Source organism: Pristiophorus japonicus, chromosome 14 (genome assembly GCF_044704955.1).
Source record: "Pristiophorus japonicus isolate sPriJap1 chromosome 14, sPriJap1.hap1, whole genome shotgun sequence".
Lineage (NCBI taxonomy): Eukaryota > Metazoa > Chordata > Chondrichthyes > Pristiophoridae > Pristiophorus > Pristiophorus japonicus.
The window spans coordinates 116,446,210-116,464,047 of record NC_091990.1 but is presented as its reverse complement, the minus strand read 5'-3'; the positions used below and the strand labels follow the sequence as shown (position 1 = coordinate 116,464,047).

General features: G+C 43.0%; 1 protein-coding gene across 8 annotated transcripts in view; it reads right to left on the bottom strand.

The window, feature by feature from the left end:
* Positions 1–17,838, bottom strand: part of dnajc24 (DnaJ (Hsp40) homolog, subfamily C, member 24) — a 103,998-nt gene that overhangs the window by 34,585 nt on the left and 51,575 nt on the right. For all 8 annotated transcript variants that reach the window (XM_070899514.1, XM_070899513.1, XM_070899515.1 and 5 more), the window contains one exon: positions 13,523–13,661. In XM_070899514.1, coding sequence (XP_070755615.1) covers positions 13,523–13,661 — 139 coding nt within the window. The remainder of the gene's footprint in view (positions 1–13,522; positions 13,662–17,838) is intronic.

Below are 17,838 nucleotides of genomic sequence, written 5' to 3'. Positions count from 1 at the left end.
ACAATCTCAGCAGCAGTGCAAAGCAAAACTGTTTTGCACAGGCTTTGGTTGCAGTGTCATTGCAGCCCGAAAGACTTTAGTAGTTTAACAAGGTATTTGCTTAAAAAAAATGTTTAACTCCAAAACACACATTTCTAACGATACACACAAGGATAAGACAGATAATTAAACACTACAATTCTGACTTTTCAAGGATCTGAACATCCCAGTCTTAGACTTTAATTTTACAGAGTCACAGGTTACATTAATCTGACTACATACAAGTATAAGGTTTGTGTATGCAAATTCCGCTGCAGACAATTGAACATGTAATCTATACTGACATTTGTGCGCTGTACCGAGGGAGCACTGCACTGTTGCAAGGGAGCGCTGCACTGTTGGAGGTGCCATCTTTCACGTGAGATGAAATCGAGGCCCCGTCTGCCCTCTAAGGAGAATATAAAAGATCCCAGGGCAATATTTGAAGAGGAGAAAGGGAGTTATCCCCCGTGTCCTGGCCAACATTTATCCTTCAATCAACACCACTAACACAAACTATCTGATCATTTATCTCTTGCTGTTTGTGGGACCTTGCAGTGCACAAATTAGCTGTCATATTTCACTACATTACAACAGTGATTACTCTTCAGAAGTATTTAATTGGCTGTGAAGCACTTTGGGACATCCTGGGGTTGTGAGATACCATATAAATGTAAGATGTTTTTATTCCAAAATGAAGTCTCTCAAAATTACAGCATGGTATTCTTGGTCTTTGCTATAACTACCATGAACGTTAGGGAGGGATTTTGAACTTGTTACCTTAAATTAAGCTGGACCCATTTCTTAGAGATTGCCTCTTAAAGAAGGTAGGTACTGCAAGGAATTCAGGGCCAGAGTGATCTCCTGGGCTAGTTTTGATCGCCTAGATGGGTCAGAGAGGAATTTCCCAGATTTGATGCCCCCGCATTGGCTTGGGTTTTTTTTCTGGTCTCTCCCCAGGAGATCATACGGTTTTGGGTGGGTTGGAGAGTATATATTGTGTTACACAAGGTATCGCAATTGTGTGGGACAGGCTCAATGGGCCAGTGGGCCTTTACCTGTCTGTCATTATTCGTATGTAACTGTGATGTCGTATGGATTTAGCAGAGACTTGATGATTCAAGAGGCAACTTGCATTTATGAAATTATCTGGTGGAGAAACATTACTTGATGGAGGACTGTTGATGTGCATAGTGTTTACAATGGACACTAGTACGGATTCTAGAAAATGAATTCTCCTAATCACTGAGCCAGTAATTAGCAGACTGAATCAATGTCAGCACACTCTGCATGCTGCATCCTCAATCTCTGCTTGAAACCTTTTAAAATCATATAATTTCAGGTCTTTCAATTTTGTTTCATTTGTCTTCTTGTAAAGGTGGGGTGGGGACGTTGGCATACTATGGCTTCTTTGTATTTCTTTCAACAGTGTCGTAAAAGTGGCAAAGGTAATTAAAAAAAAAATTATTTCATGTGATGTGGGTGTCGCTGCAAGGCCAGCATTTATTGCCCATTCCTAATTGCCCTCGAGAAGGTGGTGGTGAGACAACTGCTATAGTCCGTTATTGTTTATCGTACCGTTTTGCCACAACTGAGTGGCCATTTCAGAAGGCAGTTAAGAGTCAACCACATTGCTGTGGGTCTGGAGTCACATATAGGCCAGACTGAGTAAGAACAGCAGATGTGCTTTGGGATGTTCGCTGGCCGTGAAAGGTGCTATATAAATGCAAGTATTTTTTTTATTTTTTACCAACTCATTTTACAAAAAACGATATGAATGTATTAAGTAGATAGTATGATTTCATCTCATTAGTTTCAATGGGAGAGTTTACGTTTAGACGGATTCAGTGCATGTTTACCACAGCAACCAAAGTGAATTATTTACATACTAAACTGTACATGCAATGCCAGTGTACATTAATTAAAGATTATCTTTGCCATATGCTTAACAGAACAATTCTATATAAAATAACCCTCATTATATTTTGTGATGGACTTTCAATTTCTTTAGCAAGTTAAGTGTAAAAGTTAATATTTTTAATTGGCAAGAGGTCGCCACATAAGAGGAATACACATTAAACTAGACTATAACTGCATTTCAAGTCTAGCAACAGCAGGTAATTAATTACTTCAGCCACAGAAGCCTTTTCAAGGGACAAGTGGGTCAAGGAGAACATCTACTGAAAGTGAGCTACAGCAAATACAGCTGAGCTGAAGGCGGGGGAAAATTGCGGTCGGAGACTTCCTTCAGACGAACGCCTCCGACCCGAAAAAAATCTATGAAAATACCTGGTGGTCCCGAAGGAACGTAGGATTCCGGTCGGAAGCCTTCAATCGCTGTGCAGCGCACGGAAACATGCCTTCCTGATACGTATGCATATGCTGGAATCATATGGGCCTGGACCACCAATCACTATCTAGTATTCTCATTGATAATAATGGGAGCTCTGTTTGTATGGGCTCCCATTATTATCAATGAGAATACCCCCCAAAACCAAGAAACACAACACAATAAATTAAAAAAACACCTCACATATTTCAAATTAATTGAATCTGAATGTGATTTAATAGGGTTAAAAATAAACATACCTTAATGGGTAGGGTTTTTAATATAAAAATGAGTGATTAAATTAAATTTTTCTATTTAAAAAAAAACTCTTACGTTGGTAAAAGTTATACATTTGCCGGGCAAGTGTTGAGCAAATAGTCCAATCTGCCCCGCGGACGCCTTTTCTGCGGGGATGTGTGCGCTCTGTCAAAAGAAATTGACAGATCGGAAAAGCCGGTTCTTGGCGCATGTGCATTGCATGCCGAAAACCACCATCTGCGAGGCCTCGCCGGGTGCGTGTGCACATCGTACACACCTGGCAAGGTCGGAATTTTCAGCCCTATGAATTCCTCTACCACATTCCCAAAGTTCGAGTAAGTTTTAAAGTAAAGTCCACAACAACAACTTTCATTTACATAGCATTTTTAACATAGAAAAATGTCCGAAGGTACTTCACAGAAGCATAATCAGACAAAAATCAACACCAAGCCAAACAAGGAGATATTAGGAGGGTTACAAAGGTGAATTTCTAGGTTACAGAGGCGAATTTTAATGAGGTCTTAAAGGAAGAGAGCTAGAGATGCAGAGAGGTTTAGGTAGAGAATTCCAGAGCTTAGGGCCCAGGCAGCTGATGGCACAGCCACCAATGGTAGAGCAATTAAAATCGGGGATGCTCAAGAGACGCATATTGGACCAACCTATCCTAATATCTCCTTATGTAGCGCGGTGTCAAATTTTGTTTGATTTTCTTGCTGCGAAGCACCTTAGGAGGTCTTACTACGTTAAAGGTGCTATATAAATGCAAGTTATTGTTGGGACAGGATACGGATACCATCGTTTTCGATGATCTGAAGTTTATTGAGGCAGGTTTGGAGCAGAGGTGAGGAATGCCAGGAGACCGTTGGAATAATTAAGGCTGGAGGTGACAAAGGCAGGATTGCGGGTTTCAGTAGCAGATGGGCTGCAGCAGGTGAAGGCCAACATTGCTATGGAAGTGGAAGTAGGCGGTCTTTGTGATGGACAGGGTATTGCATCAGTCGCTCAGCTTGTGGTGAAATAGGGTGTGGAAGATGCAAACAGTCCGACTCAACCCAATTCAATGGTCGGAGAGAATCATAGAAATTTACAGCACAGAAGCAGGCCATTCAGCACATCGTGTCCATGTCAGCCGACAAAGAGCTATCCAGCCTAATCCCACTTTCCAGCTCTTGGTTCGTAGCCCTGTATGTTACGGCACTTCAAGTGCATATTCAAGTACGTTTTAAATGCAATGAGGGTTTCTGCCTCCACCACCCTTTCAGGCAGTGAGTTCAGATCCGCACCACCCTTTGGGTGAAAGCATTTCTCCTCGAATCCCCATTAAACCTCCTAACAATTACTTTAAATCTAAGACCCCTGGTTATTGACTCCTCAGCTAAGGGAAATAGATCTTTTTTGCGTCGGCCTGACAACGGCGGACCTTGCGTCGATTAGGCCGCCATTATGGAGCCCGGCACACCGATCGCGTTCCTTGTGGCCCAGTGGCGGGCACCAAAGGACCTGCAGAATGCGCAGCGGCCCTTCCCTTTATTTGAAGGGGAGGGGCGTTGTAGGGCATCAGCGCTACACGGAGCATCTGCGTAGCGCTGGCTTCCTTAGCGCGGCACTGCCGTCCCAGGAGTGCCCCTCCAGGGAAGCAGAGCGCTGGAGGGGAGCATGGCACAATTCTGTGTCTGGGGTGAAACTTCTGGGCCGGGCGCAGGAAATCCCAGCCCCGGAAGGTTACCGTCCCCAGTTGGGGCGAGGGGCAATTTTGGCCCCGAGGAGTTTAGAGAGGGCACAAGGTGAGATGGGAAGAGAAACTGGATGTCATATTTTACGAGCTTTAAGAGGTTAGACGTGATTGTAAAAGAATGTGTTTAGAATCCAACTTTATCCATTATTGAACTTTCGGTTGGGGGATACATGTTGTTGATCAGGTAGTATTGATTTGATAAAGCTAAAACGTGACAACAGTAATTATTTTTGGTTTTGAAAACTTTCAAAAATGGAAAAAGTAACTAAGATAAACTGACAATACTTGACAAAGACTAAAACAGATACATCTGCCCAATGAACAAACTAAAGTAGGAGCCTCCAAACTTACTACTTCGCGGGCCACTTAGGTGCGTATCACGGAACCTCAGACCACGTATAAACTTTAAATGCCATTAATTGTGCATATCTCAAGATGGTAATCTGACAGGCATAAGTGCTCTAATTTAGGATTTATCCATCATCATCATTATAGGCAGTCCTTCAGAAATCGAGGAAGACTTGCTTCCACTCTAAAAATGAGTCCTGAGGTGACTGAACAGTCCAATAAAAGAACCACAGTCCGTCACAGGTGGGACAGATAGTTGTTGAGGGAAGGGATGGGTGGGACTGGTTTCCTACACGCTCTTTCCGCTGCCTGTGCTTATTTCTACATGCTCTCGCCGATGAGACTCGAGGTGCTCAACGCCCTCCCGGATGCACTTCCTCCACTTAGGGCGGTCTTTGGCAAGGGACTCCCAGGTGTCAGTGCACTTTATCAGGGAGACTTTGAGGGTGTCCTTGTAACATTTCCGCTGCCCACCTTTGGCTCTTTGCCGTGAAAGAGTTCCGAGTAGAGCGCTTGCTTTGGGAGTCTCGTGTCTGGCATGCGAACAATGTGGCCTGCCCAGTGGAGCTGATCAAGTGTGGTCAGTGCTTCAATGCTGGGGATGTTGGCCTGGTCGAGGACTCTAAAGTTGGTGTGTCTGTCCTCCCAGGGGATTTGCAGGATCTTGAGGAGACATCGTTAGTGGTATTTCTCCAGCGACTTGGTATCTACAGTACATGGTCCATGTCTCTGAGCCATACAGAAGGGCGGGTATTAATACAGCTTTGTAGACCATGAGCTTAATGGCAGATTTGAGGGCCTGGTGTTTGAACACTCTTTTCCTCAGGCGGCCAAAGGTTGAACTGGCGCACTGGAGGGGGTGTTGAATCTCGTCGTCAATGTCTGCTCTTTTTGATAAGAGGCTCCAGAGGTATGGGAAATGGTCCACGTTGTCCAGGGCCACGTATGGATCTTGATGACTGGGGAGGGCAGTGCTGTGCGACGGGGACAGGTTGGTGGAGGACCTTTGTCTTACGAATGTTTAGTGTAAGGCCCATGCTTTAGTTTAAGGCCTCAGGTGAATACGTTGACTATGACTTGGAGTTCAGCCTCTGTATGTGCGCAGATGCAGGCGTCGTCAGTGTACTGTAGCTCGATGACAGGGGTTGGGGTGGTCTTGGACCTGGCCTGGAGACGACGAATGTTGAACAGGTTCCCACTGGTTCTGTAGTTTAGTTGTATTCCAGTGGGGAGCTTGTTGAGTATGAGGTGGAGCATGGCAATGAGGAAGATTGAGAAGAGGGTTGGTGCGATGACGCAGCCCTGCTTGACCCCAGTCCGGACATGGATTTGGTTTGTAATGGCTCCATTGGTAAGGATCACGGCCTGCATGTCATCGTGGAGCAGGCAGAGGATGGTGACGAACTTTTGAGGGCATCCGAAACAGAGGATGCTCCTTAGACCCTCGCTGTTGACAGTGTCAAAGTGTAAGGTCGAAGAAGGCCATGTACAAGGGCCGGTGCTGTTCTCTGCATTTTTCTTGCAGCTGTCATGCTGTAAAAATCATGCCCGTTGTGCACCATAGGGGAAGAAATCCGCACTGTGACTCCGGGAGGAGCTCCTCAGCCACGGGAAGAAGACGGTTGAGGAGGACTCTAGTAATGACTTTCCCAGTGGCTGATAACACGGAGATTCCTCTGTAGTTGCCGCAGTCGGACTTGTCCCTTTTTTTTAACGATGGTCACGATCACTGCATCGCTGAGATCTCCCAGATTTATCCACCAGTGAGGCAGCAGCACTATCCAAACCGCCAGGCCCACAAAACTCAAACAGATAAGAAATAAGGGCAAAAGGACTGAGATGTATGGACTTCTCTTGCTATTCCTGCTCTGAAGAGAGTGCAAACACTTCGCCCTAAAGAAAGTACAGCAGACACACTACAAACAAATTTCCTTGGCTTAAACCATTCCAGCGCTCCCACTGATTGGATGGGCACTGGGATGCATGAAAGAACTTGCGAAACGGAACTCAAATAAAACCAAGCAGGTGCCCCATTACCAATAGTGCAGTATTCCCCTTTTCATAAGTTACTCTAAACCAATGACAGTGACCATATAATTCGATTCAACGTGATCCCTTTTTGTGACCCTAAATGATTAGTTTTGCAATAAGCAACCGAGTGATGCCATGGACTGACAGGATTTCTGTAAAGCTCCTAATCAGGGACAAAATTAACAGTCACTTGGACAAATGTGGATTAATTATGGAAAGCCAGCACGGATTTGTAAAAGGCAAATCGTGTTTAATCAACTTGATTGAGTTTTTTGATGAGGGCAATGCGGTCGATGTGGTGTACATGGATTTCCAAAAGGCGTTCGACAAAATGCCACATAATAGGCTTGTCAGCAAAGTTGAAGCCCATGGAGTAAAAGGGGCAATGATAGCATGGATACAAAATAGACTAAGCGACAGGAAACAGAGTAGTGGTGAATGGTTGTTTTTCAGACTGGAGGAATATATATAGGGATCGCTACTCGGACCACTGTTTTCCTTGATATAATGACTTGGATGTGGGTATGCAGGGCACAATTTCAAAATTGCAGATGACACAAAACTTGGAATTATAGAGTAAAGTGAGGAGGATAGTGACAGACGGTTTTTTGGGCGGCAATCGGGCGCTGGCAGGCTTTGGGGAAATTCTAGCCCTATAGAGTACAAAAGCATGGAAATTATGATAAACTTTTGGAAAACACTGGTTTGGTCTCAACTGGAGTATTGTGTCCAATTCTGGGCACCGCACTTTAGGAAGGATGTGAAGGCCTCAAAGAGTGTACAGAAAAGATTGATGAGAATGATTCCAGGGATGAAGGACTTCAGTTACATGGATAGACAGAAGCTGGGGTTGTTCTCCTTAGAGCAGAGAAAAGCGAGAGGAGATTTGATTGAGGTATTCAAAATCATAAGGGGTCTGGACAGAATAGATAGAGAGAAACTGTTCCCATTGGCAGAAGGGTCAAGAACCAGAGGACACAGATTTAAGGTGACTGGCAGAAGAACCAAAGGCGACATAAGAAAATTCTTTTTTACGCAGCGAGTGATTTAGGATCTGGAATGCACTGCCTGAATGTGTGGTGGAGGCAGACTCAATTGTGGTTTTCAAAAGGGAATTGGATAAGTATCTGAATGGAAATAATTCGCAGGGCTGCGGGGAAAGGTCGGGCGAGTTGGACTAGTTGAAGTGCTCTTGCAGAGAGCCGGCACGGGCTCGACGGGCTGAATGGCCTTCTTCCGTGCTGTAACTATTCTATGATCCTATGATCTCAACTGTGCAGTCAGGGGAATATTGCGGTGGTGGGAACATTGGTAAAAGAAAAGTTAGCTCAAGTCACTCTCATGCGCTCAAGTCATTGTCATTCGACTCCTAGCAGGAAACTTGTGAAAAACATTGGCAAATCGCCAAAGAGCTGGCCCTTGCCCACACTCGCAGCCACAGAGATGGCACTTTGTATTGATGTCCAAATGAAAGTTCAGAATAAGGTTTGTCGTATTAAAATGAACAGGGGAAAAAAATATATCAAAGCAAAATACTGTGGATGCTGGAATAAAAACAGAAAATGCTGGAAATCTCAGCAGGTCAGGCAGCATCTGTGGGGAGGGAAAAAAATATGTACATATAGACTCAAGAAAAATAAAGTCAAACTGAACAAGTGGTTATGCAGTTCTAGTGACACAGAATTTAAAAATCAAAACTCATTCCAATCTACATATAAAGAATGAGGTAATTTGTACTGCATCTAGTCGTTTCATTTTTCTGCGTTTATATAACTCGTCACCTGGCAGAATGCCTTTACATCTGTCGGAGAATTGGTTGGCTACTGGAATCACATTGTCATTCGATGGTGTAAATCTAAAACGAAAATTCGCTTTCCTCAACTCTGAGGCATTCTTAAAGCAGTGGGTCCAAATAAAGATAGCACTAAACCGCCGCGTTCTCAAGCGACAGCCGCCGAAAGCTGCCGAGGGAGTCCTGGAATAGCCTAAAAAGGACAAGCCTCTGTGACCTCCCGCCCGGCTGGGGTTTGATCTGACAAAGAGAGGTGGAGAGACTGTGCCGCTCCATTGTCTCAACTGTCAGATCAGAGAAAACACTATAAGGCTCATCATTAAGGTTTATGGGGCTGCAATTGAAGGGGATTAAGAGCAAAATCTATTTAGATCCTTTTAGACTGGAGAATAACATTAAATAACTATTAGAGGCTTGGCTCAATAATGCTTTACTGTGCCTCTTGCTGGGGCATTCACAATTCTAAGAGTGCACATGCTCTCCCAGCTGCGCTACTTTATTTATCGAGGGCTACTCATAAACTACATCTTAAAATAACTCCCTGGCTTCAATGCAATGTCCAATTTGTAAGGAACGCATACAATCATGAAATACCAACACATTGTGATCATGTTTGTAAGCACGAGTTTTAAAACATACATTCCTTTTTAAAGTATAAAATCTGCGTTCCTGGAAAGCATACTTCCATAAGCTGGGTCTGATCATGAAAATGCACGTTAGAAATTCTTCCATCAACAAGCCGGAGGTTAAATATTATGGCTGGTGACAGGCATGAGGAAAGACAATTCCCCAAAAGGACTTATCTTGAAAGGCATGCGTTCAGGAACAACCTGGCCACATATTGGCCTCTTGACATTTATAAATAGATGTTTCTTATATGATTGAAGGAGAATCTTGTGATAAAGACCTCCACTTATCTATTGCTGTCAATGTGTTGGTCCCACCAGACAGCAGATTCCCCATAACCACCAGTTTGACAGAGCGGGATTGGGGGGGTCAAAATGGAAAAAATAATAGGAACTCAATACATTCCCACAAATCAAAACGCAGGTAAAATGGTCATAAACGTATATCTCCCCTCCAATGCCAGCAATCCCGTCAGACATAGTTTCCAGTCCACTTTTGTTTTAAAGGATTTGACATTGGAGCAGTCACAGACAAGTACTTTACAAGCATATCTGATGGGGCGTGTTAAGATATTTACCATCTGTTTGCACTTAAGTCTGTAAAGCTGCCTGCAAAGCACAGATCACAATGTTTTGCAATAACATTGTGATTGTACCTGTGCGTACATCTTCCTATTCCATACCAACACAGCTCAGGCACGGCTACGTGAAAGATCTTTCTACATGGACGACTGTTATTCCATCCCAGTTTCCCTTACAATACCAACAATACCGAGAATATATTCATGGGGACCAGAAGTAAGTCATCACTGGCACATGCAGAGAGTTTGAATGGCATTCTTAATTCTCAACCAACGACAGATGGTGGGTGAAGATCATATGACAGCAGTCACGAGCTCAAAATACCAAATTAACCAAGAGAGTGGACAGCATTCCTGAATTTTAACACATACATTAGGCTGACCCTAAGTGCTGAGGGAGTGCTGCACTGTCAGAGGTGCCGTCTTTCGGATGAGATGTTAAATCAAGGCCTCATCTGCTCTCTCAAGTGGACGTAAAACATCCCATGGCACTATTTCAAAGAAGAGCAGGGGAGTTATCCCCAGTGTCCTGGCCAATATTTATCCCTCAATCAACATAACAAAAACAGATTATCTGGTCATTATCACTTTGCTGTTTGTGGGAGCTTGCTGTGCACAGATTGGCTGCCGCCTTTCCCACATTACAACAGTGACTACACTCTAAAAGTGGCTGTAAAGCATTTTGAGATGTCCGGTGGTCGTGAAAGGCGCTATATAAATGCAAGTCTTTCTTTTTAGCCCTTCCTGGTGTGAAAGCAGTAGAAAATATCACTCCATCAGGACATTGTTGTACAAGCTTCACACCCTTCCCCCAAAAAAGGAGATAACTACAGCACGCTCGGGAAAAGCAAGGGACTCTCTTACTAGGTAGTAGTCACCGCAGAAACAACAGCTGTGGCACAGTGGGCAGCACTCTTGCCTCTGTCAGAAGGCTGTGGGTTCAGAGTCCCACTCCAGAGACTTGAGTACAAAAATCTAGGCCGACACTCCCAGTGTGAGTACTGAGGGAGTGCTGCACGATCGGCAGTGCCATCTTTCGGATGAGACGTTAAACTGAGGCCCCCATCTGCCTTCTCACGTGGATGTAAGCGATCCCACGGCACTATTTCGAAGAACAGGGGCGTTATCGCCAATATTTATCCCTCAATCAACATAACAAAATATAGATGATCACATTGTTGTTTGTGGGAGCTTGCTGTGCGCAAATTGGCAGCCGCATTTCCTACAGTACAACAGTGACTACACTTCAGAAGTACCTCATTGGCTGTAAAGCACTCTGGAACGTCCCGAGGTCATGAAAGGCACTATAGAATTTTTTTTTTAAAGATACTGACCATTTTTATTTGAAAGGCTGCAAACTGTTTGATGTGAATCAATGAAGTCAGCTACATTCCCACCTATTTTTTGTCATTTTAGTTGCTATCTTAATTGACCTTATTTAAAGATAAATGGACCCTTTCTGTTTTAGAAGTGCCAGTTTGTAATATGCAACACTACTCCTGTGAGGCTATTAACAGGTCACAGTAATGTCACACAGCATCACTAACTTTACCAACAACTTCACAGTCACGCCGGCAATAATTTGCTAATAATCAAACAGAGAAACAGTTCCAAAGATTCCAGTATTCTGGTCAGATACAAGAGCATGTTTCTGCAGATATTCAACTGCAATATGCTTGTCTTTTATGACTTAAAGTGACAGGTATGATAGCTGTATTGCCTTAAAATAAACCATCTCGCAAAGAGAAGGGGCATGCTCTCAAAACCCATGGAACCACTAGAGTAACAGCTTGTTTATATTCACACATTTTAAGGCATATTCCCCTGAAACAATGGAGATTGGATTAAGGAATACATTAAAAGATGCATGTTTGACATTTATATATTTTTTAAATCACAAGGTGCCATCAAGCAGTCAAATGGATGTTGAGGATTATGCCAGTTATTTTCGATAAATTGTTTATACCTTCAGTAGTTGTACAGAACCACTAGCTTCAAGTTATCAGGTTTTTGACAGGCAAATCAAAAGGAACATCATTAATGGCACAGGTCCTTTGGGTAGCATGGATTGAACAGTAAGTTGAAGAAGGGAGCTATCTGCACATCAACAGAGTGAGTTTTATATTAATGTGTTTCATTTGATACAGAAATGAAATACTTACGTGGGGTGATCTTTACCCAGAGAGTGGTGAGAATGTGGAACTCACAACCACAGGGAGTGGTTAGGCGAATAGTATAGATGCATTTAAGGGGAGGCTAGATAAGCATATAAGGGAGAAGGAATAGAGGGTTATGCTGATAGATTTAGAGGAGGAAAGACAGGAGGAGGCTTACATGGAGCATAAATGTCAGCAAACACTAGTTGGGCTGAATGGCCTGTTTCTGTGTTGCATATCCTAATCTGATCAGTGTCCAGCTTATAGGTTTGAAAGAAGGCCTCAGAATCCGACCTTACTTGCTTCGCCTTGGAAAGTTCTCACCTGGGCCGAGCCATGTCAAAAAGGTAGCGCTTTATTCAATTCAATCCAATCACCAAACTTTGGGGTGGGAAAGAAGGAGCTAAAATAATCTTAAAATATAAAATCAAATAGATTAATCATTTCTACTCCAAAGTTTCCCCAAGGAAAAGCAGCTATACATTCTGGTACTTGCAAGACTTGTTTTAAAAACAGATTTATCAATAAATCACTCTTTTAAATAGAGAGAAGCTCACTCTTAACTCTTGATAACATTGCATGTAATATTGGCTGCAAGATTGATGAAAATGTTCCAGAAATCATTAAAACAAAACACCGAAGTCAGGCGCAGTGACAAAATAGAACTGAATTTCCTTTGGGGTGGTGGGAGAAGGCAGAGTGGGAGGAGAAAGAAACTAAACTGGTAACTTTAACAGCAGGGGCCTAATAAAATCATTGCAGTAGGCAAAGGTTTGATGCTATGCCACCTTGGAATAAGAGGAGTCAATAACTGGATGCAGATGCAGTGTGCCTTCATCAGACATATTGAAATGTGATGGTGCCTACACATCAATTCTGGACTAGAGTGTGTTGCAGAGAATGGCTGAGTGTTTTCCCCACAGGCAATACACGACTATTGACTTTTCTCTCTCCCCACACCCCCTCCCCTCCCCCATTAGCCGTGTAGGGTAGATATACATTTATTGAAGGCTATAATGGAAGTCTGAGGGTTCCCTGTCCTGGGGCCAGAAAAGAAGACGAGCTATCACTTCATGTAATGGTAGCCCATCTGTGACAGACCTGACCTACATTTTCCCTCCTCTTGCTCACAACTGTCTGCCTGTGCTTTAAGAAGGCGTTTTTGTAATAAGCAAAAAGGAAGTGCATGCTGGGCTTGCCTAGTTAATGTCTTCAGTGAATCTAGATTTAACCTCCCTTGTAGCCAATGATTACTAAAGTTCCAGCAAATAATAAAAAAATGCATTTTGCTCTTTCATCTTGGATTCTGAATACAACAGCGTTACTCAAACCCATTATGCATAGATTGTGTTGAATTCCATTTCATTTGCAAGATTACAGAAAAATATAGCAAAGCTTTATGCAATTGCAAATTAGATTATATACTGAATGCGGAGTTGGTGAAGAAAAAGAACGGCACATGGGTAAAAATAAGCGCGTGGAGCAGGTTTAGTAAATAAAAAGTGCGCAGCAAGAAGGTTGCTCTCATCATAATTACAAATAATGTATTGATTTTATCTACTCTGGAGAAGCCTCTTTTAATTTAAGTGATACTGAATTGATGACTTCGAAAGCTGCTGCCTTCACAGAGCTCCTCGGCAGAACCTACCACGACGCTGCAGGTCATACTCTCTCTTTGTCTCTTCATTGCCTAGTATTTTCCACGCCTGATCAACTTCGATGAACCTCTGTACGCTCTCCTCAAGTTCTCCCGCTGGCACATCGGCACTCTGTTTGTCCGGATGATACTGCCAATCAGAAAGGGGGGGGGGGGGGGGTGCGGGAAAGGAGGGGGAAGAAAAGTTGACAGTGAAAAAAATAATCAATACTGCAGCTCGGATTATGTTTTGTGGAGGGCAGCCCGGAAAGTGAGGTAGTCGGGAATATGAGTCAAGACTCCAGAGACTGCAGCCAGGTTAATTAAACCACAGGAGCCAGAAACATTGATGTCACAACCTGCTCAGACAGCATTTTCTGGAAAATTTGCTGTTGGCGCTGTTGGCATTGTGGACAATTTACCAAGAGATGGTGTGAACAGGAAGAATGAGAAACAATAAAAAGGGAAGGGGGTTACAGGGGATGTGTGAACTAGAAAAAAGAAACAGGATACGTGATTCAAACTTGCGGCTATTCAAAAAATACACACTATATTTTAAACGCTCAGTAAATATGGGTAGATGCAACTCCAACTAGTTACTGCTCGCGACCACGTGCACTCGGACAGCATTTATACCCAATGCAGGAATACAATATCTGACAGACAATGCAGAAAAATAATTATAAATGCAATCGGTGGTTTATAAAGAAATCCTATTTCAGCTACACTGGGGTGAAAATCCAACACTGGGAGATGCTTTCAACTGTCAGTTTACAATTAATTTCATAGCAATAAATAAGAAGTCCAGCCTATTTTGTCTTTCACCCTATTAATGTCACATCTTATAGCTGCTGATGGGGCTTGACATTAGCAGGGTTAAACTATAAGAAGAATCTACCTTTCCATCTCAGTGATAAAACCCTGCACATACTGTATTGCATTTGAGAGAACACCACTAATTAAAACAGAATGTGGTCTCTTTATCTACATCCCACTAAATTAATTACCAGCTGTAATTTATAATGCTTTAAAATGTAGTATTAGACAACGTAAATGGTGCTTGACTTTCTCTTCTCTGAAGAGTATTTCAGTGCTTTCAAATGTAATAATAAAAAAGGTTTGCCGCAAACAGGTTGCTGTCTGTGAGCACCCTCTCATCTGACATTTAACTCATGGCTCTTTGTCTGCTTTTATTGTGGAAGTACCTATGTAGCATTTAATTAAAACAAGACCACATCTGCTAGTAAACGTTTAAGCTTCTGTAATCCACTAAACACTTCTTTTGTGATCAAGGTAAGGATTCAATTTACTGAAAGGTATTGAGCACTGTACGCGAGGCTAAATACACAAACTTCATGTAAGCGGGATTATATTGATTCTTAAAAAGTGCAGACTGAGTTTCACAATACAAAGCGTAAGTGTCAAGATTTTTTAAAAACAGTGTTACCTTTGAACTCAACAAACCCCTCGGAGTTCTTTCTATATGATTACATTCCTTTTCTATGCAATTTTACTATCTCAGCTGTCAGGGACGCTAACTGTCTTATCACAGCCCCCACACATTACAATAATGAAATGCTTTAATCACATTTTGACCAAGTGTAAGGAAACCTTAGATGAGCAATGGGAGTTTCCTCTGCCAGTCCTAATTAGCACTTGATTTGGCTTTCACATGTTACATTAAAAGGAAAACCCAAAACTCTAAAATGGTATCAGTCAACCCGGTCATGACGAGGTTTGCTCTGTGAACCATGGCGTTCTCATTAACGGTGTAGCACACACTCACAGGGGCTTTGTGGCCAATGACACGATCCCTCTCTGTGCAGAAAACCATTATAGGTGCCCAAGTACTCCACAGCAATGCCTCTAGAGCACTATTTTACTTTATAATGCTTATGTAGACCCTGCCTCCATCAGTAGCGCGCTCCAACATTCTTTCAGGGCTTGACAGGGTAGATGCAGGGAGGACGTTTCCTCTGGGTGAGGAGTCTAGAACCAGGGGTCACAGACTCAGAAAAAGGGGACAGCCATTTAGGACTGAGATGAGGAAAAATGTCTTCACTCAGTGGGTTGTGAATCTTTGGAATTCTCTACCCCAGAGGGCTGTGCAGGCTCAGTTGCTGAGTATATTCAAGACAGAGATCGATAGATTTTTGGATATTAAGCGAATCAAAGGATTATGGGTATAGTGCAGGAAAGTGGAGTTGAGGTAGAAGATCAGCCATGATCTCATAGAATGGCTTGAATAAAGCAGGCTCGAGGGGCCAAATGATCTACTCTTGCTCCTAAGTCTTATGTTCTTATATGTTCTAACGATTTGGCTGAAGTAAGGAAAGGACCGGTTTACCCAAATTAACAATACAATTTTAGAATAATGTGTGCTACCCTTAATATTCATAGACTGGCCATATTCTTAATCTGAATGCACTTAGTCATTCTTTAGGCGCAAACTAGGCAAGGCTCTATCGATTGTATCAGTTTTCCAACAGTGAAAATCAACCAACCTCAGAGCGCAAGGAACACTGAGAAAACACCATTCCCAAATTGTGTTCCCAAATCTGTCTTTCAGTGCACCGTCAGGGAGGAAGGAGCACCAGATTAAGGCAGCAAGGAGGGAGGGAAAGGGGATGGGTTGGTAGCATAGTGGTTATATTACTGGACTAGTAATCCAGAGGCCTGGACCAATGATCAGGAGATAAGAGTTCAAATCCCACCATGGCAGCTGGGGAATTTAAATTCAATTAAATAAATCTGGAATTTAAAAAAGAAAAAAGCTTGTGACAGTAATGGTGACCATGAAACTACCGGATTGTCGTAAAAACCATCTGCCCTTTGGGAAAGGAAATCTACTGTCCTTACCCTCTCTGACCTATATGTGATTTGTAACTGCCCTCTGAAATGGCCTAGCAAGCTGCTCCATTGTATTCAATAAGGTAGCTCACCCTCTCAAGAGCAATGAGGGATGGGCAATAAATGCTGGCCTTGCCGGCGATGTCCACATCCTGTGAATTGATTAAAAAAAGGCAGGTACCTAGAAAAGGGAGTCAGGCAAATTACAAGTCCGACTTCAAAATAAGTTTACCATTTTCTCAGCTGAGCAGTAAAATCAGGACCTCAACTCAAGTGTCACTCCAAAACAAACTTAAAAGGGCCTATTTTAACCCTGGCCCCTCACCGGCCTGCACCATCCCCATCCCTGACCTGTTTGCAGCTGCATGTCAGGCAAATGGGGTCCTAATTATACAAAGCCTAGGGACATCCCAACGCTTTATCAACAATTAATCGCTTTTGAAATGTCATCACTGATGCTATGCAGGCAAATACAGCAGCCAATTTGCACACAGCAAGATCCCTCAAATAGCAATGAGCTCATGGCCAGTTAATTTGTCTTTTTCTGTAGGGAGAGGGATAAGTATTGGCCAGGAGAATACTCTTTTTAAAATATTGCCACAGGGTATTTTATGTCCAACAACAGGTAGACGGGGCCTCGATTTAATGTCTCATCCGAAATGACACCACTTCGGACAATGCAACACTCCCTTAGTTGTCAGTCTCGATTATGCTCAAAGATGTGGTGTGGGGATTGAATTTATGGCCCTCTGGCTCAGAGGCGAGCAATATCACTAAGCAACTGGACACTTGAAGGTTAACGCTTGCAATTATAGTTTCAGATTTTCCTCTATCGTAACATGGAGAGCTGCCAACATCGGTAGAACCCATACTACAGCAAGAACCGTCATATTCGAGAGAGAGGATTATATTATATTCAGAGAAATTTATGTATGCTGAGGTCCATTTAGATTCCAGATACTGGCTTCTGAACCTTCCTTTTGATGGCACTGGTAATTATTAACACACACACACCTGCCACATTGTACAGCATTGTATAGCTCAATGTGCACCACCCGTCCAGAGCAACAGGTCCTTCAAGCTTTCATTACTGGCTGCTGCTTGATAAGGGAGATATGTTAAAGCATAATCACTTTTGCACTCCAGCTCAGACAGGACAATGTCCCTGGTCACTTTACTCTTGAAGTTGTTTGATTATTTATTGAACGCAGTTAAAGTTCAAAACAGTCAAGTTATTACGCAGTACATGGTAGAGAGATATCCATAGAACTATAAATTTACAGCACGGAAGGAGGCCATTTCGGCCCATCGTGTCTGCACCGGCCAACCAAGAGCTATCCAGCCTAATCCCACTTTTCAGCTCTTGGTTCGTAGCCCTGTAGGTTACGGCACTTCAAGTGCACATCCAAGTACTTTCTAAATGTGATGAGGGTTTCTGTCTCTACCACTCTTTCAGGCAGTGAGTTCCAGACCCCCAC